Source organism: Dipodomys ordii, unplaced genomic scaffold (assembly GCF_000151885.1).
Source record: "Dipodomys ordii isolate 6190 unplaced genomic scaffold, Dord_2.0 Scaffold132, whole genome shotgun sequence".
Classification (NCBI taxonomy): Eukaryota; Metazoa; Chordata; class Mammalia; order Rodentia; family Heteromyidae; genus Dipodomys; species Dipodomys ordii.
The window spans coordinates 526293-552869 of NW_012267348.1; the positions used below are offsets into that span (position 1 = coordinate 526293).

A 26577-nucleotide genomic window follows, 5' to 3' on the forward strand; every position below is an offset into this window, starting at 1 on the left:
TGCCTGGGCTGGCTTCAAACTGTGACCCTCAGATCTCAGCCTCCTGAGTAGCTAGGATTACAGGTGGAAGCCACCAGTGTCTGGCAAAAATACATTTCTATATTTCTTTTCTAAATGCTTTTCTTCTTGTCTGCTGTTTCATACCAATATCTGGTGGGCTCTAGAACAACTTTGTTCTAAGAAATCATTGAAACTCCTCACAACTACTAGGCAGGAAAATCTACACTCACCTCTGGTCCTGAAGAAGAAGGGGTGATAATTGCTTTCATTTTTGATGGAAGGGAAAGGGACAATCTTTACAAAGTAATCCGTTTCAAATTTCATGTTGAGAAAAGGTTGAGATTCCATTCCCTAAAAAGGAACAAAAACATATGTGGCATTATGGAAACACCACCGCCACTTCCGCTTACAGCCTGACTCTCACAATTCCAGAGTCCAAGGGAAGCACTAAGTCACTATTTCCTGGACCAAGTCTAGGCTTTGATCCCCAACTCTGAAGATGGCCAGTACAGTCTGATTTTGGGCAAGCAAGGGAGCCATGGCTTGTCTGCATTAAAGGTCAGACGGGGGTAGAGAGGGTGAGTCCATATAACTCCTCAGAACACAGACATTTCCAGGATGGCTCCTGAATATAACTCAAGACTTGTGTTTACCACAGAGAGGTGCTATAGAGTTTCCTAGTGAATAGAGAACTGCTCTAGGCTTGCTTTCCCATTCTCCTACCTCCTTGGAGAGGAGGAATGGACCCCACAGCCCCTCCTCCTTCTCCAATGTCAGCCTTTCAATAGACCTTTCAGACCCCAGGAACAATGGCAGGTCTTCAGAAGCACATTTTCTGGGTGTGACTTACAGTTTTCTTTTCTTTTTTTTTTTTCTTTTTTTTTTTGTCAGTCATGGGCCTGAACTCTGGGACTGGGCCCTGACCCTCAGCTCTTCAGCTCAAGACTAGCGCTCTACCACTTGAGCCACAGCACCACTTGCGGCTTTTTCTGCTTGTGTGGTGCTGAGTTCACACCCAGGGCCTCATGCATGCAAGGCAAACAGTCTACACTGAGCCACCTTCCCAGCCCTTGACTTACAGTTCTTTTTAAGCTACTATCCAGCTGCTTGGGGTCCTTTAGAATCAGTTGTTGGCACTGTCTTCCTTCAGACTTCAGTTCCTCCAGTATTACTCGAAATCCTTTTAGGAATTCGATGCCTAGGCAAAGCAGAATGCTTTTATGAAAAGCGGACCTAATTACTTCTGAACACACTTTTCCTCCTCCAAGGTTACCATTCTCTCCACCCACACATCAGAGGTAAAGGACTTCTTACTGTGTTCAGAATGTCTGAGTTCACACAATGGTAAAGTGCATTCCCAGCATTTTTCTGGGACATGCCAGGTGATTTCCTCTGTCTCACCATTGCTTATATAATTAATGTCTGGTCTACCTAGACATTTTACAAATACTCATTGCCTCTGGGATACTAGGCTGGAATCACAGTTGATCATAAAAGCCTACAGTAGACTATATAATTCATAGGTCACTAAGCAGGGGCATTCAGCTGAGAATAACTTCCAGTATTAACTAGGGAATGCTTGAATGCCATGTTTCAACTTTAAGTTTTGGCTCTCTCTTTTTGGCATGTTTCACTCACTGATTGAGCAAATTCACAACAAAGTGTATGTCTGCACTCAAGGGGTGTCTAGGTTTGAGATTAAATCATTTAGGAGAATGCCAATGTTATTTACAAAGCAGTTCTTGCTCTAATCATGCCTGAAAGGCAGACACCCAAGGGCTGCCCTGTGGGCTCTTCATACAGCCCTCAGAGGCCCTGAGATGCCCACAGTGCTGGTCAAAGGCACCAACTCAGCCTCTAGCTACCTGAACTTCCCCTCTGAACGTCCCCCGCTTCAAGTCCCACTAGATGCTTTCAAAAGGATTAAGCTTTGATGGCCACAAGAGCCAGCACCAGGGTTCTGTATCCCTTGGAGACTAGAATGATTCAATTGCAGCTGGAGATCCCCAAAGCTGGCCTCAATTGGCAAGATATCGATTTCACATTCTTTCTGAACACTAGACAAGGAGACATTTTCAACTCTTCCCCTCCTAGGGCAAAAGTAATGACACAGGATGCAATTAACCAGGTGGGAAAACTGTTGATGGCAAAGGCCAGGGAAATGCTTTTTGAGTACATTATCCAAATCCTATAATTATTTGATGAAGAGCACACATTTCATGGTGTATAGTGTAGAGCAGCTCCATAATTAGAGCCTCTTATTTTAAAGGTACAGAATTCTACAATAAACAAGAATTAACTAACTAGCCACGCTGTTCCTCAATCATAGAGCTTCCTGTGATTTGACAGCCAGCACACCCACAGCCAGAGATTCACATGTGATGAGAAGATACAAGAACTTTGGACCAACTGATTTATTAGATCTCAGAAGATTTTTGCCTTTTGAGATTAAGAAGGGGAAGTAAAAGACTTAGAAAAAAAACCTTACTATTGAATTTGTACAATGCTCACAGAACTATTGTTTAACAATAGCTGGGTTACTGGTGTGATTAAAGGCCAAGTACCTCACAAGTACTTAATAACTGATCAGTTGGGGTGAGCCTGTGTGGTTCTAGTCTCATTTTTTAAATCCAGACTAAATACCATGATGCTAAATCTGGGGCTGAAAATAGGAGCAGCAAATCTAAATCTTGTATCACAGGGATATTACCTCCTAGAAGTTATGTAAGTAGCAATCTTACAAAGCAATCTCTACTGAAGGGACATTCTGTGTGTACTTTCTCTCTCTCTCATCATTTAAGCTTAGTAACTCCTCCTAGCAACCACAGAAGAAAGGTACAAATATTCCCACTTACAGATGAGGAGAATGCTGGTAGCTCACCAGCTTGTAATCAGACTACTCAAGAAGCTAAGCTCTAAGAACCTAGGTTCAAGGACAACACAAGCAGACATATTCTTTTTTTTTGTCGGTTGTGGGACTTGAACTCTGGGCCTGGGCACTGTCCCTCAGCTCTTCAGCTCAAGGCGAGCACTCTACCACTTGAGCTACAGCGCCACTTCCGGTTTTCTGGTGGTTTATTGGAGATAGGAGTCTCACGGTCTCTCCTGCCCGGGCTGGCTTTGAACCTCGATCCTCAGATCTCAGCCTCCTGAGTAGCTAGGATTACAGGCGTGAGCCACCAGCGCCCAGCTAGCAGACATATTCTTATCTCCAACTAGCCATCAAAAAGGTAGAAGTGAAAGTATGGTTCAAGTGGTAAAGTAGCAGCTTTGAGTGAAAAAGCTAAGGGAAAGTGCAAGGCCCAGAGTTCAAGCCACAGTACAAAAAAATTGAGAAGCTAAGTTTTAGAGCAACTGACTGGCCAGTCCAGGATCACAAAGGAATAAAATGGCAGACATAGGATTTGAGCTCTGCAGTTTATCTGGCTCTGTCAGTGCCTTTACCCAGCAGTTTTCCTACCTTCCAAAGAGTTTCCCATAGAACCTGATAGAAACTAACAGGACTTATCCATTGACCCCAGCCTTCTGTCCTAACCATCCTGTATGTAAGTCTTCATCATCAGCTCATGTCTCTCTCTAATGAGGAAGCCTGCAATTCCTTAGACCAAGTTTTAGCCAGTTAAGTTTTAGCCACTTAAGCATTACATGGATTGACCTTTTATCCACAGAGAATTTTTTTTAATCTTTAAATGTTAAAATGGTATTATTTTTTGAAAACCTATTGGGTGCATGCCCAGAAGTATTTACATGGACAGATAAATAGGGCCCATAGACTGCTCTTAACCTCAATCTGGTTCTTCTGAGATTTCTCCTGTTCAAATGAAAAAGTCTCTGCCTTTATATTACTTCCCTCTGGCTGGGGCTCTAAGATTGGTGGCAATGTCAGAGCTATAGGTCTGAGGCCCAGGTTCTGATAGCTCTAGTAATTGTTCTCCGATAGCTCTCAATGGACCATGATCACCCCACAGTAGATAAAAAAGCTTGGACTCTATAAGGCTTGCCTCTAAGTGCCTTGTATGACAGGTGGATTCAAGCCGGTCATGGTAGAACGTATCAGTAATAGAAGGCTTGCAAGTTCACAGCCAGTGTAGGTTAGAAAATGTGACTTGCCCCTCAAAAAAGAAAAGGCTACTTCTTGGAAAACCCAAGCCTAGTTGAACGATCTTTTCTTCTTCTAGGTATTGACAATTCACTCAAGGGGAAAGAGTTAGCCAACTGTAATCCTGCTAGGTAAGATGTGTTTGATTTATTTCTGTTTTCTTGATTGTTTTGGAGAAGGAGATGCACAGTATAAATAAAATTTCATTTTTTAGCCAACTTACAAATTAATTAATTTCATGGTTTCTCATGGAAACCAGGTTTTTCCTGAAAAATTACAAAATGTGCCAATACTGGGCCTACATGTCCTTGTGGCCACAGAGCATCCTGAATGCCAAAGACATTTATGTCCTTAGATGGACCACAGCCTCTCCCGGCACTGCCCCCCCCTCCCTCCAGTTATAGAGACCAAGGCCTCAGTGCTATCAATCACACACTATTATTTATCAAACTCCTAACTCAATCATGATCAAGGAAACAAAAGAAGAGCCACAGAGAGGCTGTCTAGCAAGTGAGTACAACTAAGAACCAAGTGTTCAAATGCCCAACCCAATGTCAGCTTCCTCTCATCAAGTCCTGCTTGACTAGTGGCTTACACACACCCCAGCTCACCCAGCTTACCACAGTGGAGCTGACTTACCACATACCTAGGGCCCCTGGGGACCAAAGAATGGTGACTGCTACTTGGTCGTGGCAAGCGTACTGGCTGATTGTGATGTTCTGGGCATCAGCAATCGCATGCTTCCCCAATGGATTCATGTAGGTAGTACAGTCTGGAGAGTTGGGACAATAAGAACAGTTAAATTTTTATTTTACTTTCCATTTCATCTTACCAAGCTACACAGAACATGTTATTTAAAGCTATTTGCCTGCTGGATGCTGGTGGCTCACACCTGTAATCTTAGCTACTCAGGAGGCTGAGATCTGAGGATCGCGGTTTGAAGCCAACCTGGACAATCTTCAACTGAAAACCAGAAAAGTAGAAGTGGTACTGTGGCTCAAAGTGGTAGAGCACTAGTCTTGAGAGAAAAAGCTCAGAGGTACCAGACTCCAATTTTAAGCCCTATGATCAAAAAATAAAAATAAAAAAGATTATTTTCTTGGAAAGCCCAAATACGACATTAAAAGTTGACTACTGAGCTGGGCACCGGTGGCTTAAGCCTGTAATCCTAGCTACTCAGGAGGCTGAGTTCTGAGAATCATGGTTCAAAGCCAGCCCAGGCAGGAAACTCCATGAGACTCTTTATCTCCAATAAACCACTAGAAAACCAGAAGTAGAGCTATAGCTCAAGTGGTAGAGCGCTTGCCTTGAGCTGAGGAGCACAGGGACAGTGCCCTCGCCCAAAGTTCAAGCCCCATGACCGACAAAAAAAGAAAGGAAAAGAAAAGTAAAAATGAGACAAAGGAGGTACTTTATTAGAGGGCAGGAAGACTCATGGAGAGGGAGAAAAAAAAAGTTGACTACTGTTGGGGAAACTATAAGATGAAGCACACTGGGGCACTCACTGGTGGCTCACGGCTGTAATCCTAGTTAAACAGGAGGCTGAGATCTGAGGGCCACACTTCAAAGTCAGCCTGGGCATAAAAATCCATAAGAATTTCATTTCCAATTAACCAGTAAAAAGTTGCTCAAAAAAAAAAAAGTAGCATGGGCTGGGAAGGTGGCTCAGTGGTAGAGTGCTTGCCTTGCATGCATGAGGCCCTGGGTTCGATTCCTCAGCACCACATAAGCAGAAAAAGCTGGAAGTGGCACTGTGGCTCAAGTGGTAGAGCGCTCTCCTTGAGCTGAAGAGCCGAGGGACAGCGCCCAGGCCCAGAGTTCAAGCCCCACAACTGGCACACACACACACACACACCACACACACACACAAAGTAGCATGGCTCAAATGGTAGAGAGATAGCTCTGAATGTAAAAAGTCAAAAGAGAGTCTGAGGTCCTAAGTTCAAGTCCCAGTACACACACAAATATGCAGCAGAGTGATTTGTTTGTAGACCATTACCACCACTTACCCTCCCCCAGTTAAATTTCAGCATAGTATTAGAAGGGTCATATACAATGTATCATTTGTGTGTCTAGCAATAACTTCTTTTTAACTCTTGTAACATTTTATGTAAATCAGTAAATATTTGCATCAGTTCAAACAATTTTCAGCACTGAAGAGTTATCTGGAGGAAAATACTGGTAAGTAATTTGCTTGTTTTTTTAGAGTAAATTTGGAGGGTGGAAGGAACTGATACGTAGATATGAATCTGCACTGAAGGGACTCACAACCAGACTGTTAACTACGCTGACAGTACCAACACCTGCTGACAGTACCAACACCCGACTGACTAGGAGGTAAGGATGCTTATCAGCATTCAAAAGGCAAAGCTTTTGTTTCCAAAAGCCATATATCTTCAAAGATACCCACCATCCCCACAAAATCCAAAAAGCCTTCCACTGTTCAAAAACACAAAATCTATCTTCTTTGGTCTGAGGCCATTACTCACAACTGTGTAAGCACCTGCACCATCTGGGACTGCTAAACACACCTAAAAAATTGCCAAAAGCTAGCAGTCAGTATCAGGCTGAGATTTCAGAGTATGATAGCACTACTATTCTATCCACTCTTGCAGGGAAAAAAACAAACAAAAAACCCTGGCCATTCCCAGAAGATAGTGGCTCATTCTCAAGCTGCCTCCTCTCTAGCTTTTTTTTTTTTCTCAAGGAGCCCATGAAAACAGCTTCCTTAGTTATCTGTTTCAAAAGGTCTTTGTGCCATCAAAGGTCCAAACCTGTATGGTATGCCACTGGTGCAAGGCGGACTTTTTAGGGGTGAGACATCTACAGGATATTTCTTTTTTCTTTTTTTGGTTGGTCGTGGCTTGACTCTGGGCCCAGGCATTGTCCCTCAGCTCTTCAGCTCAAGACAAGCACTCTACCACTTGTGCTACAGTGCCACTTCCATTTTGTTTTGTTTCTGGTGGTTTATTGGCGATACGGATTTCCTACTCAGGCTGGCTTTGAACTGCAGTCCTCACATGACAGCTTCCTGAGTAGCTAGGATTAAAGACATGAGCCACCAGCACCTGGCCTACAAGACATTTCTAAGAAACTGCATTATACGTTCTTCATGTTTATAACCTAAATGTCCATTGGAGATATTTGAAAAATACAAAGGAATAGAAAATCAAAATAATGTAAAAGTCATCTGCAGTCTATTACCACATGCAGGTAACTGTGTAATCAACATTTTACTGATCCCTTTTCCAACCCATTTAGCATGTACATAAAATTCCTTTTTTTCTCTTGTTGAAGCATAGTATCTATATGCTAGATTGCATCCTCACTTGGTATGTGTGTATGTGTATGCGCATGTGTGCACGCACATGCGCACGTGCATGTACAAGCACACATGCATGCACCAGTTCTGGAGCCTGAATTCAGGACCTGGACACAGTTCTTGAGTTTCTTTTGCTTAAGGCTAGCACTCTACCACTTGAGCCACAGCTCTAGTTCTAGCTTTTTGGTAGTTAATTAGAATAAGAGTCTTATATACTTTCCTTCTTTGGCTGGCTTTGAACTGCAATCCTCAGATCTCAACCTCCTGAGTAACTATAAACAGGTATGAGCCATTGGTGCCTGGCTACACCCCCATTTATAACTCCACCATCCCCAGTTTCTTGTGTCCTGATTTCTGGCCTAACCACATTATATACACTCCCTTCCCTAAGCTCCAATTAGGTTTAAAAACAGTCATATTACCAGGTAGGTGCTTGTGGATCTTACCTTATAATCCTAGCTACTCAAAAGGCTGAGATTTGAAGATCAAAGTTTGAAACCAGCCCTAGCAAAAAAAAAAAGTCTGCAATACTCTATCCCCTATTAGCTAGGGGAAAAAAAAAAAAAGCTGGTTGTGGCTCAGTAGTAGAGGCAGCCTTGAGGAAAAAGCCAAGCTAATGTTCAAAGTCTTGACTTCAAAAGGTTACACTTATACTTTACTATTTCTTCAACTGAAAGAATGTTAATAATAAAACCAAATTCTACTTCTGGTTAAAATTTACTCTCAAAGCAATCACCTTGTATTTTCTGACTGCAGAAGAGAAATTTGGGATATGAAGGAAAATGTCACCATCTCATTTAACATTCACATTGTGCAAATGAGGGAATTATTGTCACAAGGGATCAAGTAGGGGTCCTAGGACCCTACCACTGACTGGCCCAGGGAATCCTCTGGGGGTCCTATATCTGGCCATTTGTACAGAGTATATTATTACTCCTAGAAGTTCTGTCTGTGTTCAGTCTACAAAAAACCCAGTTGAGACTGGCTTCCTCCCCCAAAAAACACAAGATCCTATTCTACTTGTAAAAGTCCCAGTATTTTCATTTATTCAGGGCTGTAATATAAGAAAACACTTCATTTTGAAAAGATACATAAAAAGGAATCACTGGACATTTTCATCTTTGTTCATTTCTAATGTCAAAAGTAACAGTCTTTGGGTTTCTATAAATACAATTATGCAAATACAAAGAAAGTCTAAGAATTTAAAAAAATGTAGTATAACCTACTTAGGTATACCCCCTCAAGAGACTAAAGGAGAAATGCGATATGCTGGGTCATGAGAGGCAAGGAGACTTGTAAAATTCATTCATGACTTAATGGAAAGATGTTTTCTTCCTTCATACCATTAAATGACAAAGAAATAGAAAAATCAGGTTGGTAGTACACACCTATAATCTCAGTACCCCAGAGGCTGAGGTAGAAGAGAGTTCAAGGCCAGCCTGGGCTACATAAAACAACAAAAAGATTTTTATGATTGGTACTGGTGGCTCACACCTATAACCCAAGTTACTCAGAAGGCTGAGTCTGAGGATCACCACTCAAAGCCAGCCAAGCAGGCAAGTACATCAGCAGCCTGTTGTCTCTAATTAAGAACTACCAAAAAAGCCAGAAGTGCAACTGTGGCTCAAATGGTAGAGCAGTAGCCTTGAGGAAAAAACTTAGGGACAGTACCCAGGCTCTGAGTTCAAGCCCTAAGACTAGCATGCACACACACATACATGCACATGCGTGCGTCTACACACACACAAAAGATTTTTATAATTTTATAGTTTAGTAATTTTGGTGAAAACTTGGTAATTGGTTCCAAGTTATTTAAAACAGAACTAGTAAACAGTCAATTGAGCAATAACAAGAACTTCCTTTTGAAAGAAAGATCTTTTTCATTGCAAAATACTGGATATATTTTCTTAATATAGCCTGCATCTATAATTATTAATAAGTCTATAGTTTTGGATTCTGATTACCAAAAACTTCATGCTTAAATGATGTCTTGCCAAACTGAGTTTCAAATATTTCAGGAGTCAATACAAGCTGTGAATTAAGTTCTAATTAAATAAATGGTGGAGAATTAAGAAGAAAGTAATGAGTAATAGACAGGCAATGGCACATGGCTAAAAATTTAGTATAATGAAGACAATAGATACTTTTTACAGATTTAGATACTTTTTCACGAAACCTATGTTAAATTAGAGGCAAATGCTTATTTGTAGTTGACCAGAAAATTCTGAACTCTTGAATGTAATACAAGATCTGCCAGGACCAAAAGAATATATTAGAAATTAACCTTCTAACTCAAACAATGATTCTTTACACATGTCTTTACTTAGCTGAATCAAGTATCATGGACTTACAAATCTTTCATTACCATTATGGCACTTACCAGAGCACACACACATTACTATCATAAAATGCCTTAATGGCACATGTGGGTCATGCTTTAAAAAGATGCTCAATCCAGCAACCACAAGTGTGAACCTGACATACACATTTGTATCTTCAATTGCAATTTATGACCTTGAAAATCCTGTCTTGGTATTGATAATTATAGAGGCCTCCATGTAATCTAAGCCCCCAGTCAATCAGCTCTCTAAGAGCTGAATCAGGTATTAGGAGTCATCAAATAAGAGTCGAACTCCCTCCTGTCATTTTAAAATATAAATTATGGCCACTAAATACAAACCTTTTCATATAAATAAAAGCAGCTACTTAGTAAAAAGTCCTATATAGTTAATCAGAAAAAGTATCCTTAATCTTATCCTTAGAAAAAAATTTAGCCAGAAAAAAAAAGTTTCTTTGTTAAGAAAAAAGGCAAACAAGTTACTTGTATTCAACCTCAGTTGGATTGATCTCTAATATGAATTAATAACATTTAAAAACATACACTATAGGCCAACCACCAAGTTGAGCAGGTGTAAACATTACCTCATCTAAGCCTTAAAATGATGTTAGGAGAAGGAAGTGTGTGTGTGTGTGTGTGTGTGTGTGTGTGTGCTTGCGTGCACGTGTGTGTGTGTGTGTGCACACGCCAGTTCTGGGACTTGAACTCAGGGCCTGGGCACTATCCCTTACCTTTTTTGCTCAAGGCTGATGTTCTACCACTTGAGCCATACCTCTATTTTTGACTTTTTGCTGGTTAATCCTGCTTGGGTTGGCTTCAAACTTCAATCCTCAGATCTCAGCCTCCTGAGTACACAGAATTACAGGCATGAGCCACCAGCACCTGGCCTCTATTTTTTTTTTTCAATTAGCAAATTGAAGCATGGAGAAGTCAAGATACCTGCCACCGCTCACAAAATTAGATGAGGAATTCCAGTTGGAACCTAGATCTAAGTCAGAAATGATTAGCTGGAGACCCCTGGGCTAAAATGGAACATTGGATTCACCTGGTGCGCTGTGTTTGGAAAAAAGTTTAAATAAATGTCAATATTTTTAAATGCTCACAGAAAATGCTATTCTGTCTGTGTGTGTGTGCACACATGCACACAAGCATGCATGCATACACAGACCCCAGTACCTTAGCTTTTTCTGTTCAAGGCTGGCCCTCTACCACTTGGGTCACAGCTCTACTTCTGGTATTTTAGTAGTTAGCTGGCAAACAAGTCTCTTGGATTTGTGTTCCCAGATTGGTATTAAACTGCAATCCTTAGATCCCAGCCTCCTGAGTAGCTACGATAATAGGCATGAGTCACAGTGCCCATTCTGTTTGGCTATTCTTGAAAAACACATCTGGCTGTACTCCATGGGAATTCTTCAAGACTACCATGAGCTGAAGTGAAAAAATGCCCACTGCAAACCAGATTTAGGTTACCCCATTTCCTACAGCCCTGCATTTTGGGCAGCTTTGCCCTCTGCTGAGCCCTACTAACCCAACTATGTTTGTCCTTAGGGACAAAGCTATGTGCTGAGAAACTCAGGGAAGATCTTCCTATGGAATGTTTCTGAATACTCTGGAAGACATTTGACCTGTTTAAGCTCCCAAATACTGCAATGGCTTAAACAGGACTTCATGAGCTGCATTAACTGTTGACCAACCTGAACAGGATCAGAAAATTCTGGAGCCTCAGGACCTGTAATGCTTGAACTTGATTAAGTACAGTGTGTAAGCTATACTACGGACAGTTTCATCCTTCATGGTGAAACCAGTTACTTACTGTCATATCTGAAGGTGATGTTGTGCAGCCCACTGTTTCTGCTGGCGGACCCCACTCCCTGTGGGAAAACAAGACACATGTTGCAAAGTGAAGCCAACCAACTACTGCAGCCCCGAATCCCATGGAGTGTAGGCCCATTTAGCAGGGCAGAGACCCCTGGTCACACCAGTCCCTGAGTATCAACCACTACTCCTTGCATTCATTCCAAGACCCTAGTTGCCAAACACCCTCAAACCCCAAAAGAGTCCTAATTTCCAGGCTATGGGAATCACGAGCACTAACTTCTCCTAAGACAACAGTGGCAGGCTGCTCTATGTTTAGGGGTTAAAGAATTCATTAGAAGTAGAACTGGAAGAGAGACCAGGCCTGCCAACTGGAGCCCTTCCACTTGGATCCACTTTGAACACTGATTGGTCATAAAATTCACCTACCAGAAACCCTCATCAGAAAGCTCTATTAAGCTAGGACAGATAGGCAATTCCTCAAGTCTAAGGAAACCGGTTTTTTACCCCAAGACTGAGAATGAGTGTGGGAATAAGCCGTTACTTTTAATGAGAAAATTCTTCACTGCCCCCATACCTATGCTTGGAATACACAGGGTGGGTCATAAAAGAAAAAGAAAAAAAAAGGCCTTAAAAGTCTAACTCTTAACTTGCAGTGATGTGGCTATTAGCCATCTGTACTCTTAAAAGTGGGGCTAACAACTGAGCCCATCTTCCCACTTTAATTACAGCAGCCACAGAGGAGTCCCAAATCCTCCTGTTGACCCCATCCTTTCTTAGCATACACCTTATCCGTCATGGGAGTTAGTTCCTGATCTACCAACTTGGGTTTAACTGTTTCTCTATTCTTTGCAATTGTGCCTTCAGTACTAATTACAGAATTCTCCAAAATACGTTAATTCTGAAGTGCTAAATGATGGGAAAATATTCTAACCACACAGCTAAAGTTTCCATTTAATGAGAAGGATGTTGGGAGAAACCATATGCTGCCAGGCCTGGAATTTAATGAGCAATTGTTACAGTGAGACACAATATAGAGAATACTTGTAATGGGGCTCAGGGTTTCAGGCCACAACCCTATCATATCCATATGCTACAGGCATGTTCACGCTGTTTATCCTGAAATCAGGCATGCCCACAGAAACTATATTCCTGAGCTCAGATATATGTAGGCCTTGGGAAAGTACAGCTGTGCAGAAACACACACACACACGCACGCACGCACACACACACACACACACACACACCCCAAACTAGGAATAAACAAGCAGTAACACAAAAACTAGATCAGCCCTGATTTTCTGAGATACCTCTTTTTCCTTCTTCCTTCTCCAGCTTCTTCCTCCCATCATTTTCTCCCACGTATATAAGATTCCAGAATTCTTTACATGAGTTCAAACTTTGAGAAGTACTGTGAACTTATTAGAATACTAAGTGCATCCATAACTCCTTAGGGACAAGACCACAGACTGCAACTAAAGACCGCTTCACTGCCAGATGGCAGAGATCTGAATAACAACCAAGAAGGAAAGCAATCCAATTTCCACAACCCACACCCCAACAACCAAGAAGGAAAGCAATCCAATCGCCACAGTCCACACCCTTTCCCAACTCCAACCCATACCCTTTTCCTCCTTTCAAAGCCCAGAGATAAACTTATTCAGCCTCTGTGATAAGCCACACATTATATCTATAATGGTGAACACAACAGCCTTGTCTCACAAAATGAAGTAATATGGCATACATCCTTTCAAAGAAGTGCAATTGGCTGCAAACAAACCTCAAATCACATCTTGATGCTTCTAGCTCCTGTTCAGATAGCAAGCCAGGTATATGTGTTAGTGTATAAGAACCACCATAGATAAGCACATGATATAGGATACAAGGCAACATTTGAGTAAGGCTGAGTGGAAGATTAGGATGGCATATCTCAGAAGCTTCACAGGGGAAAGGCAGATAAGTGGGCTAAAATGGAGATGAAAACAGAACATCATAATTAGATGGAAACAGAAATACAATCTAGAGGCTGAAGTCAGCACATTAGCCCTTCTATCCTCCAGCTGACAACCTAGGGAAAACTACTCTGTGCTACTGAGTCTGAGTCTCTCTCCTGGGTTTTGTTGTTGTTGTTGTTTGTGGGGGAGGGAGAGGGGAAGCATCCAGGGGCTTAAACTCAGGGCCTGGGCAAGAGCCCCTGAGCTTCTTTTGCTCAAGGCTAGCACTCTACCACTTGAATGATAGTGCCATTCCTGGCCTTTTCTGGCTGTGTGGTACTGAGAAAGCTAACCCAGGGCTTCAAGCACGCTAGGCCAGCACTCTGCCACTAAGCTACATCCCCACCCCTAGAGTTCTTTTTATTTTTATTTTTTCACCTGAGACTGGGTCTTGAACGCCATACCTGACACTTTTGTTCATTGGCTAGTGTTCTACCAGCTGAACCATGCCTCCAACACCTTGATTGGGTTTTTTTGTGCTGGTCCTGGAGCTTGAACTCAGGACCTAAGTACTGTCTCTGAGTTTTTTCTGCACAAGACTAGTGATCTACCACTTGAACCACAGATCCACTTCTAGCTTTAAAAAAAAACTTTTTTTTGTAAATACATTTTTTGTTATTATAAAGGTGATGTACAGAGGGGTTACAGTTACATAATCAGGTAATGAATACATTTCTTTTTGGACAATGCCACTTTTTCCCTTACTCTCTCCCAGTTTTTCCCTCCCGTCCCCACCCACAAGTTATATAGTTCATTTTCAACATAATGTCTAGTCTGCCCTACAGGCTGGGCACTTTGCTATGAATCATACTTGAGTCCTGATCTCAAGGGGCTTTAGCCATCAAGGTGAGCTCTAATGTAGCTCTGCTACATTTATTTTTTCACTCTTTATCCCTCCCTTTCTTTCTTTTTCTTCCTTTCTCCCTCTCTCTCTTTCTTTCTTTCTTTCTTTCTTTCTGTCTTTCTTTCTTTCTTGTTGTTGTTTTTGTCAGTCACAGGGCTTGAACTCTGGGCCTGGGCTCTTCCACTTAAGCCACAGCACCACTTCCAGTTTTCTTGTTATCCCTCCATTTCTATGCCCTCCTCTTACACTCCCCAAAACAGACAAACAAAAAACAAACAAACAAACAAAGCAAAAACAACAAAGAAAAAAACCTCTTGTTCATTTCTGGCTTTTTGGTGGTTAATTGGAGATTAGAGTCTCATGGACTTTCCTGCCAGGGCTGGCTTTGAACTGCAATCCTCAGATCTTAGCCTCCTGAGTAGCTAGGATTACAGGCATGAACCACTGGCATCCAGTACCATCTGGGTTTTTATTGTTGTTGTTTTTAAACATATAGGTTTCTCTGGAAGAGGGTTAAAGAAGATCATGAAGCCATGCAGAAGATGAACTTTTCAAAAAGGAATTATTCTGTTTGATAGTATTTTACAAGGCATATAGGAACTCTAGTTACTTGTGGGACTTGGTCAACTTTTCCTTTTTCCTGTTTCCCCTGTATTTCTATTACAACATGTTTGTTTTGGGGTTTTGTTTTTTTTGTTTTTGTTTTGTTTTGTTTTGGTGACAGAGCCTTCAGCTCTGCCTTAGCTTTTTTGCTCTAGGCTAGTACTCTACCACTTGAGCTACACCTCTACTTCTGGCTTTTTGCTGGTTAATTGGAGATAGAATCTTAAAAACTTTTCTGCCTGAGTTACTTTGAACCATGACTCTCGGATCTAGGCCTCCTGAGTAGTTGGGATTATAGGTTGAGCACTGGAGCCCAGCTTTTGCTGCATGGTTTTAACACACATTCATTGGCACCTGAAACAGCTAATGGACTGTGGAAAAGAATCCAAGACAGGGCTGGGAAGTTGGCTCAGTGGTAGAGTGCTTGTATAGTGTGCATGAGGCCCTGGATTCCATTCCTCAGCACCACATAAGCAGAAAAATCTGGGAGTGTCGCTGTGGCTCAAGTGGTAAGGTGCTAGCCTTGAACTGAAGAGCTGAGGACAGTGCCCAGTCCCAGAGTTCAGGCCCCATGACCAACAATAACAACAACAAAAAAAAGAATCCAAGACAGTGAGATATATTGCATCATGAATGTGAGAGCCTAAATCCTCCAAATAACATCTCTGTAATACCTGGAGCCCAGTTCAGAAAGGGCCCCAGTGATTTGGCTTCACCCAGTCACTGCTCACTAATCATTCCAGCCTGTCTTGAACTCCACAGGATGGGCACATAGCTATGAATCATATCTGAGTCACGCTCTCAAGGGGCTTTGGCCATCAAGGTGAGCTTATCTAGCCTCATTCCCTGCGTCTGTCTTCACTGGCATTCTGTCCCTCTACACCATTCCTAATGTGATCCACTCCTGCCTTCCTCCTAGCCACTTCCAGTCTCCAAACCTCTCAAGCACTGTCCTTGATGCATATTTCAGGCAGGCCTGAATTCCCAGAATCCTCTTCTTTCTTCACATTCCCACAGTTCAACTAGAATGACACTTGTGGATGTAAATGTGAAATAGCAATTCTAATTCTATAGCCAACTGAAAACCTCAAGACCTATGTCCATCCTATCCTGGTCATGGAACTCAAGCAAGAGACATCATTCCAGTCCCAGTTCTTATCCACACTTTAAAACCCTTCACTCCTGGAAGTCCTCAGGGCACAACTTCTCAGCACATGAATGACTAATGCTCCTCCAGGCTGTCTTTAGCTCATATTCCATAATGTTTCAGCTGTTCCAGAGCCCTCAGAAACCACTTGAGAAATTCTCATTTCAGTTATCCCTAAAGATGCTGCTGCTTTCTTTACTTTGTGGACAGAAATGATAACCTCCCAAACAGCCACATCCCTACTCAAGAAAACGAGACTGCCATTTTACATAGCAAAAGGAACTATGCAAATGTGCTGATGTGATTAAGTTTAAGGACGCTGGAATGCAGAGAGTATTTTGGGTTATTTAGGTGGGCCTGTGACATGATTTGGGTCTCTGAGTCTGGGGGCTAGCAAGTTCTTGGTCTCCTCAGAGAAAAGAATTAAGGATGGACATAGAGGAGAATTAAGCAGGAGTAGGTTTATTAATATAAAGGCAAAAGTATACCTTTCGAGACAGGACAGGCAGACTCAAGGAGAAACCGTAGGTCCCAAGACCTAAGCTGTTATTGGGGTCTGAAGACATGCAAGTAGTCAGTCCTGGAAATCTGGAATCATGTGTCCTTAACGTTCAGAGATTGAGGTATGTGTTATCAGCTCCTCCTGTATGTGGCAGGGGTAAGGGGAATTTTTTTTTTCTGTAAAGGTGATGTATAGAGGGCTTAGTTACAGAAGTAAGGTAAAGAGTACATTTCTTTTTTGAAGTGTTATCCCCTCCCATTTCCTTCTGCTTCCCCCTCCTCCAGTAGGGGGAGTTCTTGACCTTGGACAGTCAGGGGGCTTCAGGTCAGCAAGCCCCGAGGTATGTCCCAAGTTGCTCTGTTAACGTCAGCAGTCTAAGATGTGATAACTTATTAACTGCTAAGCAATTGTTCTCAGCCATGAGGTTTCCTAACTGTCAAACTAACTTCTAGGTTAGGCACACAGTATAAGAGAGAGACTGAAGTTAGTATCAAGAGAAAAGGAGATGTGACAATAGAAGCAGGAAAGCAAAGGGATGGAAGGAGAGAAGGGGGAGAGAAAGGACAAAGACAGAGGAAGATTCTGAAGGTAGAGGACAAAGGGACTCCTAAGCCAAACAACACAAGCAACCTCTCCAGAGGTGAACAGGTGAGGAACAGATTCTCCCTAGAAGCCTCGGAAAGAACCAGCCTTGCCAACACACCAGCTTTAGGAGCTTCAGACCCATTTTGAGCCACTCAGTTTGTGGTAATTTTTTTTTAACAACAACAATTGAAAGCTAATATACCCGTAGATCTCACCTGCAATATAGATGAACTAGTCATTCTTCCATCATACACTAAGAACTCAACACAGTCCTATAATGAGCTCTTTTCCCTGGCTTCAGGCACTGAAGTCACTGAGTTGTTATATATAGGAAAAGAATGCTGAGCCAACCCCCTCTCTTATTCATGGCCTATGAGTCACCTATGAGTCCCATCTCCTGCCTAGTATTTCCCATAGCCATTCCTCCTCAAAGGTAATGAGTGGCCAGTTTGGGGTAGGATTTCTCCTTAGGGGTAGAAAAATTTGGGCCAGTTCTAACCAAACTAAGGTCCCTGTGAATTGGAACCCTTTACATCTTTAGCCTGACCTTTGTGCAACCAACATCTACTTAAGGCTTCATGCACATGCATTGTATCTCATACATAAAACTATGAGATTACTTGCACAGATCCCTTCTGAAAAGCTGCCAGGTCATGATCCCTTATTTCCCTAGGACCAATCCACTGTTATTAGTATGAACTCTTCCCATATTTCCCAAACCCTATTAACCAGAAAAGAGGCAGAAGTGGAGCTGTGGCTCAAGTAGTAGAATGGCAGCCTTGATTGGAAAAGCTAAGGGACTGAGCCCAAGCCCTGAGTTGAAACCCCAGTATTGGCACCAAACAAACCAACAACAATAACAAACCATAATAACAACAACAACAAAAACCTGAGAGAAGCTGAGCTGCAGGGCAATTGCCAAGAAAAGTTCGCAGAAGGTGCATCTCCCAAAGCCTTGAAGATTGTATATGTGAGAGAGACAGGTCAGGGCAAGATGGCAACGTGCTGACCAGTAGGCTAAGGAGTGTATTCTGTGATAGTCATGGTGAGAACTGGAAGGCCCATTTCTAAAAAGTGTGCACACGGGAGTGAAAAGGAGAGAAGACAGAGGGCGATAGGGCAGCTCCTAAGACTCCTGGCCCACTATACCTGCCACTATAGTCAGCCCTTGATAAATATTAGTTTTCTGCCTAAATAAATGATTATATGACTAAGCTAGGTAATACGTACAAGAACTTGGCTTGGTATTGCACAGCGATTTATGAGCTTAGAATCAGGGACCTCCCCAACAACAACCAAAAAAGAATAAGGACACTTGCAAAGCAGGTCAACAGGTTTGTAAACTGTTCTTCAGGAAACAATCCCAAGCTTTTAGCTACTAAATCTTTTTTTTTTCTACATCAGTTTTTGATATTTAATGAACTGACAATTAGAAGTACTTGTTTGTTGCCTGTTACTTAAAACCTATAAATGCCAATGCTGTGGCCTCAGGGTGCCACATTCTTAGTTAATTAACCACTCCAGTTTGCTGCACTAACAGGCAGCTTTTAATTTGTTCCAAGAGGAACTAAGAAGCTAGCACCCAGTGCCTGGAACTCTGATACATACAAAATTCTTTTGGTTGGCGCTGAGTAAGCAGGAACAGAAGCAGCAAACAGAAACGATGAAAAAAAGATCTTTTACCGAGGAAGGGGGTGGGAGTGGGGTTAACTTTTAAGTGCTCTAAAGGAATAAAATTCAAAAGACAAAACCCACACCACGCTCCAGCCATATGGCAAGAAGCAAAAACCTGGACACAAAGTCAACCACTGGATAGGATTCCTCCCAGAGAGGCTGGGAGCTACCATAGAGGGCAGGAGCGATTCCACCACTGATTTCCTGAGGAGCCTTGGAGGATTCTAAGCTCTAAGATACCAACTTCCTGTCCATTTCCAATAGTTCAAATGCTATTTGGGAAAAATGCATTTTAAAAAGGAGAGCACATTGTCAGGCACTGGTGGCTCATGCCAGTAATCCTAGCTACTCGGGAGGCTGAGGATCAGAGTTCAAAGCCAACCCAGGCAGAAAAATCCCAGCAAGACTCTCCAATTAACCACTCAAAACCTGGAAGTGGCGCTGTGGCTCAAAATGGTATAGCACTCGAGCAAAAGAGCTCAGGGACAGCACCCAGGTCCTGAGTTCAAGCCCCACAACATGGGGGGGGGGGAGAAGACAGCACTGTAAATGTGGTGCCCACTTCCCAGTAAAATATTAACACAACTGCATTCAAATCAGCTAAGAGCTTTCAGAAAATTGGGAATGTTTTAATGAAAATCTTGGGGTAAAAAGTATTCATCAGAAAGAAGTATGAGGCCAGATGATGGTAGCTCACACCTAATTCTGGCTACTCAGAAAGCTTAAATCTTACAATCACAGTCACAGCTAGTCTGGGCAGGAAAGTCTGTGAGACGCATTTCCAATTAACCACCAAAAATCCAGAAGTAGAGCTGTAGCTCAAATGGTAGAGCCAATCTAAAGGACAGAGACCAGGCCCTAAATTCAAGCCCAGTACCTGTAATGATGTGTTGTAAATCAGATACAAATCCAGTCTTGAGAAAACAGAGAAGTCACATTTTAAAAGACCAATTTTGAAAGATCCAATCAGGAGGTCTTTATTGGAGACCGGTGTCTGCAGATGGACCCTCATCTCAAAGATCTGCAGGCCTGAACAAAGCTTACACAAAGCTTTTAAAGACAAAAACCACATACTTGAGTGGAGGCTAAACCAAAGCAGAAATATTCCGGTATAAGCTCAGGTACTAGCAGAACTTTTCCATCTAGGGAAGTTAACACCTCAACCTTCCAGATAGGGGAAATCTTAGAGCTATTTAGAGGTGAGTGGTTCAGGTCATTTAGGGAGGTAATCAAGGCAGAATCAGAGTATTCTCTGTGCCAGGCTTTCCCAGATCACCTTGAGCTAGGCATCTGCAATTCAATGAATGACTTTTCTCACCCCTAGGTTTTTCATCACTGCGTGGAGAGGTTCCTCCACCCAGCAAGAGGCACCAGGATGGCCATAAGAAGTTACTTAGACTCAACCTCCTTACCTGATCAGTTGTGCACACATGCACACATACACACATACACACCTATGAAGATATTTTTTAAAGGCATAAGTAGTAACTACTTGATGTAGTAACTTTACTTGATGAGATAAAATGCTGACAGAGAGCACAGTGAAGCATGAAATATAAATCAAGACAACACTCTTGCCCATGAGCAATGAACTTGGGAAGGGGTCAGGGAGGCAGAACTCAGGTCAGGTGACTCTGGACTGGTTTGGATCGTTTCATAAACAGACAGATCCCACTCACTTCGGTGCAAACCTTTAACTTAAGAAAGAAAAAAAGAAAGTCAGCAATTCAAAGAAACCCCAGGTGATGTAAGCAGAAGAGAATGCTGGCAGATCCAAAACATAAGGAAAATAAATCACAAAGCCAGCCTGCGCCTGGATCTATTCAAGATATATTCCCTCCACATTCCTGGGAGCTGTTTCTTTCTCTTTTCCTCTCCCTCCTCTGAACTCTCCCTCCCAACCTCCTTAGATGCAACCTACTTCAGAACCATAGATACCAGCAGTCTGATTTGGGGGCTTTGATATCTAGCAAGAAACACATGAGTTCTGGGGGAGTGCCATGGGGTTCCCTCAAGTAATTATTCCATTGGCAAAAACAAAAACAAACAAACAAACAAAAAACCCTGGAGATCTTAAGCTAATTAAAGAGATTTCCTCAGGGAGGTAGGAAATCACTACTGCAAAGTATGGTCTGTGCACCAGACCAAAGCCATAATCATGATTCATCTCTGACATGCTGCTAATCAGCACACACATGTTTCTAATTTTACGCTCCCCAAAGGAAAGCTGAAGGGACAATTGTTTCTGAGCTCTAACATGGAGTAGGCACAGACCAAGTTCCCATGTGTCCTGCTTATCAAACTGAAAGCCCTAGCTTTCAGATACCCCTGAATCTATCTCCTCAACCGATTCATTAAAGATAAAGGCGTGTCAGGATATTTTACGCAGTTTTGATTCTCAGCAACTTCTAAAATGATGGTGGCCCACACTGTGTTTTAAAATGTCCTTCCCTGCTCCTGACTTAAGACTTTTTTTTGTCAGTTGTGGGCCTTGAATTCAGGGACTCTGAGCTGTCCCTGAGCCTCTTTGTGCTCAAGGCTAGTGCTCTACCACTTGAGCCACAGCACCACTTCCAGTTTTGAAGTGGTTAATTGGAGATAAAAGTCTCACAAGGACTTTTCTGCCTGGATGGGCTTGGAACCTTGATCCTGAGATCTCAGCCTCCTGAGTAGCAAGGACATTAGGCATGAGCCACCAACACCCAGCAAGACTTTTTTATTAATACCTTGCAACTGGATCATACCTGTTCACTTAAAGTCCAGGGATATCAGGGCACAGGCCCCTGCCTCCAAAGGCTTGTAGGCATAGCTGTGCATGCACACATGTATGCATACATGTGTGCATGCACACACACACACACACACACATACACACAAGATTGTCTTCATGTGTTTGAAAACAAAATCAAACAAGGTCTGTAGCCTTCTTGGTTTCCAAAAGCAAAAGCCTAATTCATTTCTCCTCTAAGTCTATTAAGGATGTGAGTTGTGTATTCTCCCATGGTTGATACTACTCACAGACAAGATTGTTCCATTTTTCCAGTTCTGAAATGTTAAAGGCAGACTATAAAACATGCCTCCAGATGGAGAGCCAGCCCTTTCCCTCTGCTTCACACCACTCCCCTGCACTCAAATGAGAACCACATGTTAGCAAACCGGCATCTTCAAGGTAACAGGCAGCCAATCTGTAGCTTAAGAAGGCTACACAGACAACTCACAGAGATTAACTGGTTTTCTGTAAATACGGGGTACAAAAAAGAAGCAAACAACCACTGAAATACCCACCCAACAAATCAGCAAGTGGCTTGATCTTACTTAACTGTGAAAAGAACAAAGACTTTACTCCAGAAGCCCAAGAAAGTCTCTTCCAAGAATGAAAAATAGTGATTAGACAATAGAGAAAAACTTAAAATCTATAAACATGATTGCCATGCCTAAACCGAGAGGAAATGTTCAGCTCCAAACACAATTACTAATAAAAAGCTTTAGGACCACACAGAGAGCTGTATGCCAATTTGTGCCTATTTCAAATACTGTTTCTGAGGGTCGGATAGTCTCTGAATACTGTGTCACATCTGGAATTCTGCTTTCACAGCACACATACGCCTGAAAAATGGGAGACTGTGATTTTGCCATGGGGATCTAGCCACCTCCCTTCCAGCAGAACTCTGCGCAAGCACGCGCGCGCACACACGCACACACACACACACACACACACACTTCTCCAAGGTAGATTTCTCCCACTTGAAAATTATGGAAAGCTACTCCATTCACATTTTGGTACTAATTCCAACAGTGAAGGCTATGTTAGAAAACAATGTTCCTCCCTGTCTGTGACATGGATAAGTCTGTGCACATGGTGGTCCTGAACTTAAAAAAAAACTTCCATAAAATGAAAAGGGGGAAGCAGCAAGTCAACATTAGACCCTGTTTCCAAACCCATGGCTTCCTCACTTCCTCTGAGAGGGAGACAGGCTTCAGGTGTCCTTTTCAAACTTTCCTGTTGTTGAACTACAAAAGGCCAGGATGGAGCCAATCTGCTCAAAACGCCTGCTACTGCAAGCTGAGCTTCTAATACTACGCCTGCAGTGGTAGTGGCTAAGGCAGGGGGGGGCTCCTTGTTTTTAATTGTTGATGACTCTGGTGTGGTTAAGTGGGAGCTGAGTTTCTAGAACACCTTTGGAGAATCCTTTGGTTTTCTGCACAAGCATTTATTAAGGACGTCTCGGGGAGTTGCTATCACTCCTTAGGCCACCCCAGAGCGTCTGAGGGGCTCACAGGCCCCAGGTCTAAGACCATGATTAGATTTTCTTTTTTTTTAATCCAAAGATTACAATTGAAAATGGGGGAGGAGGTAACATCTGCACTTGTCCACTCCCTTGGGATGCACACTTCCAAATGGCCCTCTCCAGGTGTGTATTCCAAAATTCTAAATGTATCCACACCAACATCCCCCTTGTGTGCTTTCACAGACACAAGTCCATTTCCCTGGGACTGTAACTGGTCCAAGACTTCCATCTATTCTCCCAGGAGCATTATCCCATCAGTTCTGACTACAACTTCCCCTCTAAAAATAGTGAGTTTTCCAATATGTATCATCCACCTCTCTGCAAGATCCTGCAGGTCCCAGACGATTTCCTGGAAATAAGGGAAAGAATCAGCCAACTGAGAGGTGAAGCAACAGTCACCAAATCCTGACCCATGGAGGAAGGGAGGGTTTCAGGCTCAACAATATTCAGCAACTGCCTGAGTTTTGGACTGAGCCATTTCCATCTAGCCTCTTGGACACTGAATCTTGAAATAATGCCCCAGAGATGTGGCCAGAGTTAGAGAGAGAGAGAGAGAGAGACAGAGAGAGAAGGAGGGAGGGAGGGAAAAACAGAGAGACAGACAGACACATAGACTTATCCCCACTTCCTTTGCTCACTCAATAAAAAAAAAAAATTAAGCATCAGGAAGTCAGCAGCTTTGGCTCCAGGTGTTAACACTTAGCGCATCCCGCCCAGACCCCTCCAGCTGGAGGCTGGCCGCCTGGGAGCCCGACACAGCAATTAGGCCTTTCCTGGGCTGGGCGCCTTTGTCCCCTCACTAACATCATTAGTGTCTGACTTCCTGTGCACAACAGGGCCTCCCAGGGGGCAATCACTGGCTGACCCGGGCAAGGCATTAGACTTCCTTTGTCAAAGACCCTCAAATGTTAACAAGCATGTGAACAAGCCTCACCGCCCCCCACCCTCCCCCCAGCCTCCGGTCAGGCTCACTACTTGGGGCAATTCACAAGTTTCAGTTCCCCCCAGCTGTGCTGGTCCTAGTTTACTTGAGAGAAATACCAAGTCTCAATGTTGAGACCTCCAAATCTGATTTCCTAAGGCTTTTCCTGGAAGCATGCAACTCATTTGCTGAGTGCTCACTTGTTCCTAGGACTGTCCTGAATTAACTAGGGGGAACAGGACAAGATTACCACCCAGCGCAGAGTCCCCACAAGGCACAGGGGATGCTCCATTCGCACGTTTCTGGAGACCAAAATGCAAGACAGTCTCAAGAAGGTTGTTCTTGTGAGGATAACCTTGAGGCTATCAGACACTGACCAGATCTGAAAATGAATTGAGTGTGAGTTGTCCAGTGATCTCACCATTACTGTCCATCTCAGTGATGCTATCACCACTACAGCCCAAATCATTAACTCCTCTAGCCCCTTCCAATAGTGGGCTTCCGCTTTGTTATTTGGAGGAACAGATATCTTTGAGAGTTTGGTGAAAGTTTTGGTGGGCTCTGGATCCCTAAAAGACCACCAGCCCTTCACCTGCCAGCCTGACAACCAGGCCTACCCCTCTGAACACGAACAGGTCTGCTGAATGACACAAGTGAAAGAAACTTTGGTGACTAAAATCAAACTTCAAATCCAAGAACTGTGACTGGAAGTGAAACCTTAGTTTTAAATAGAATTAATGCTGTCCAAATATGTGGTATTTGTTACAACTCAGTAAAACCCAATACTTTGTCCAAGATGCAGGGACTCATGAAGTTTATAGAGCAAGGACATCAAAGGTAACAACTATTTATGCTGTTTAGCACAGGAAGCCTGTTAAGAAAGAAGTGTCCTTCACTTTTCAGATCACTGGTGCCAACAGCCATGTCTGATTCAGTTTTACTGAATCAAATTAAAAAATAAACCACAGTTTGGCTAATTCCTAAATCTATGGATATGGAGGAAAATATAACACCCAGAAGATGAAGAAAACAGCTGACTTCCCCACTCTTGCTAAATGGCCTTTGCAGAGTGTAGTATTTGTGGTCAACACAGCACAGCATTAGGTTCTGGATATATTTTTAAATATTTGCCTAAAACCACTATGGGGAGTCATAACCTAAATCTCCAGAACTCCATTCTTTTCCAGCTAAAGACTGATGTGTGGCTTTGACTCCTAGCAGTGGCAAATCTCATCCCAAGCATCGAAAATCAGCTTCTGAAGTTCAACAAAGTACATCATCATGAACATGACTCCAGATTCCTCACGGTTTATCTTTGGTAAGTGTTATAAGTTCTGAAGGGCAAATTATTTCATTATGGCTTCCCATTTTACCTTTTACCAAACTTTAAAATGGTAGGCAATCAAAAGGATACAGTATAATCAAACCCTAATGATCCAACTTTACATATCCCCCACTTTCTTAGATGGAAGCCAGCAGTCTATCCTTAAACTATAGGTAATAAATCTATGACTTTCAATTTCCCAGAGTTACCACATGGAATTCCCATTAGTACACACACATGTAACCATACACACAGGCATATATACCATGACACACCAATTAAATCATCCTATGATAGGCCAGGAAATAATTGTGTTTCCCAAGAAGTAATCAGTTTTGTTTTCATTTTTCCAAACAGCTAGCAAGTCCTTTCTGAGAAAGAGTGGTAAAGAATGATATAACAGGGCTGGCAAGGTGTCTCAGTGATAGAGTGCTTACCTTGTATGCATGAGGCCCTGGGTTCGATTCCTCAGTACCACATAAGCAGAAAAAAGCCAGAAGTGGTGCTGTGGTTCAAGTGGTAGGGCGCTAGCCTTGAGCTGAAGAGCTGAGGGACAGCTCCCAGGCCCAGAGTTCAGGCCCCACAACCAACAAAAAAAGAAAAAGAAAAAGAAAAAAGAATGACATAACAATGAAGTATGAACATTTTAGCTGATTTTAGATTTCTGTGGATGAAGGAGACAGTGCAGTTTTCCCAGGTATCAATGTCTCCCTGCAAATCCTCTATAGTGTTAGCACATTGGGAGAAGTCAATTGCAAAGTGAATTGGTTGTCTGTCAGGCAAGGCAGATAGAACTACATGTAGAGGCACATCTCCTCCCCTGGTGACCTATGAAGGCTGAAAGTGAGGCTCTTTTTCCTCTATGCAGGGCTGAGACAGGCAAAAAGCATAGACAGTCTCTTTTCTTGCAGGAAGAAGTGAATGTATAGTTCCCTTTCATTAGGCTTCCCACGGAGAAATGTTTATAAAACCAAAGCATATGACAGAACTAAGTTAGAAGCCGGTATAACATTTTGATTTTGTCATAAAGTTAATGTAAAACAAGAGCTTGCCAGAATAGGGGTGTGTGTGTGTGTGTGTGTGTGTGTGTGTGTGTGTGTGTGTGTGTGTGTGTGTGTG

At 42.6% G+C, this 26577-nt stretch overlaps 1 protein-coding gene across 1 annotated transcript in view; it reads right to left on the minus strand.

Annotated features, from left to right (window-relative positions):
- Nucleotides 1–26577, minus strand: part of Il17rd (interleukin 17 receptor D) — an 82423-nt gene that overhangs the window by 29259 nt on the left and 26587 nt on the right. Inside the window, exons 2-5 of the mRNA XM_013030734.1 lie at nucleotides 11573–11630; nucleotides 4746–4871; nucleotides 1080–1198; nucleotides 231–351 (exon numbers count right to left, since the gene is read on the minus strand). Of these exons, the coding sequence (XP_012886188.1) occupies nucleotides 231–351; nucleotides 1080–1198; nucleotides 4746–4871; nucleotides 11573–11630 (424 nt within the window). The remainder of the gene's footprint in view (nucleotides 1–230; nucleotides 352–1079; nucleotides 1199–4745; nucleotides 4872–11572; nucleotides 11631–26577) is intronic.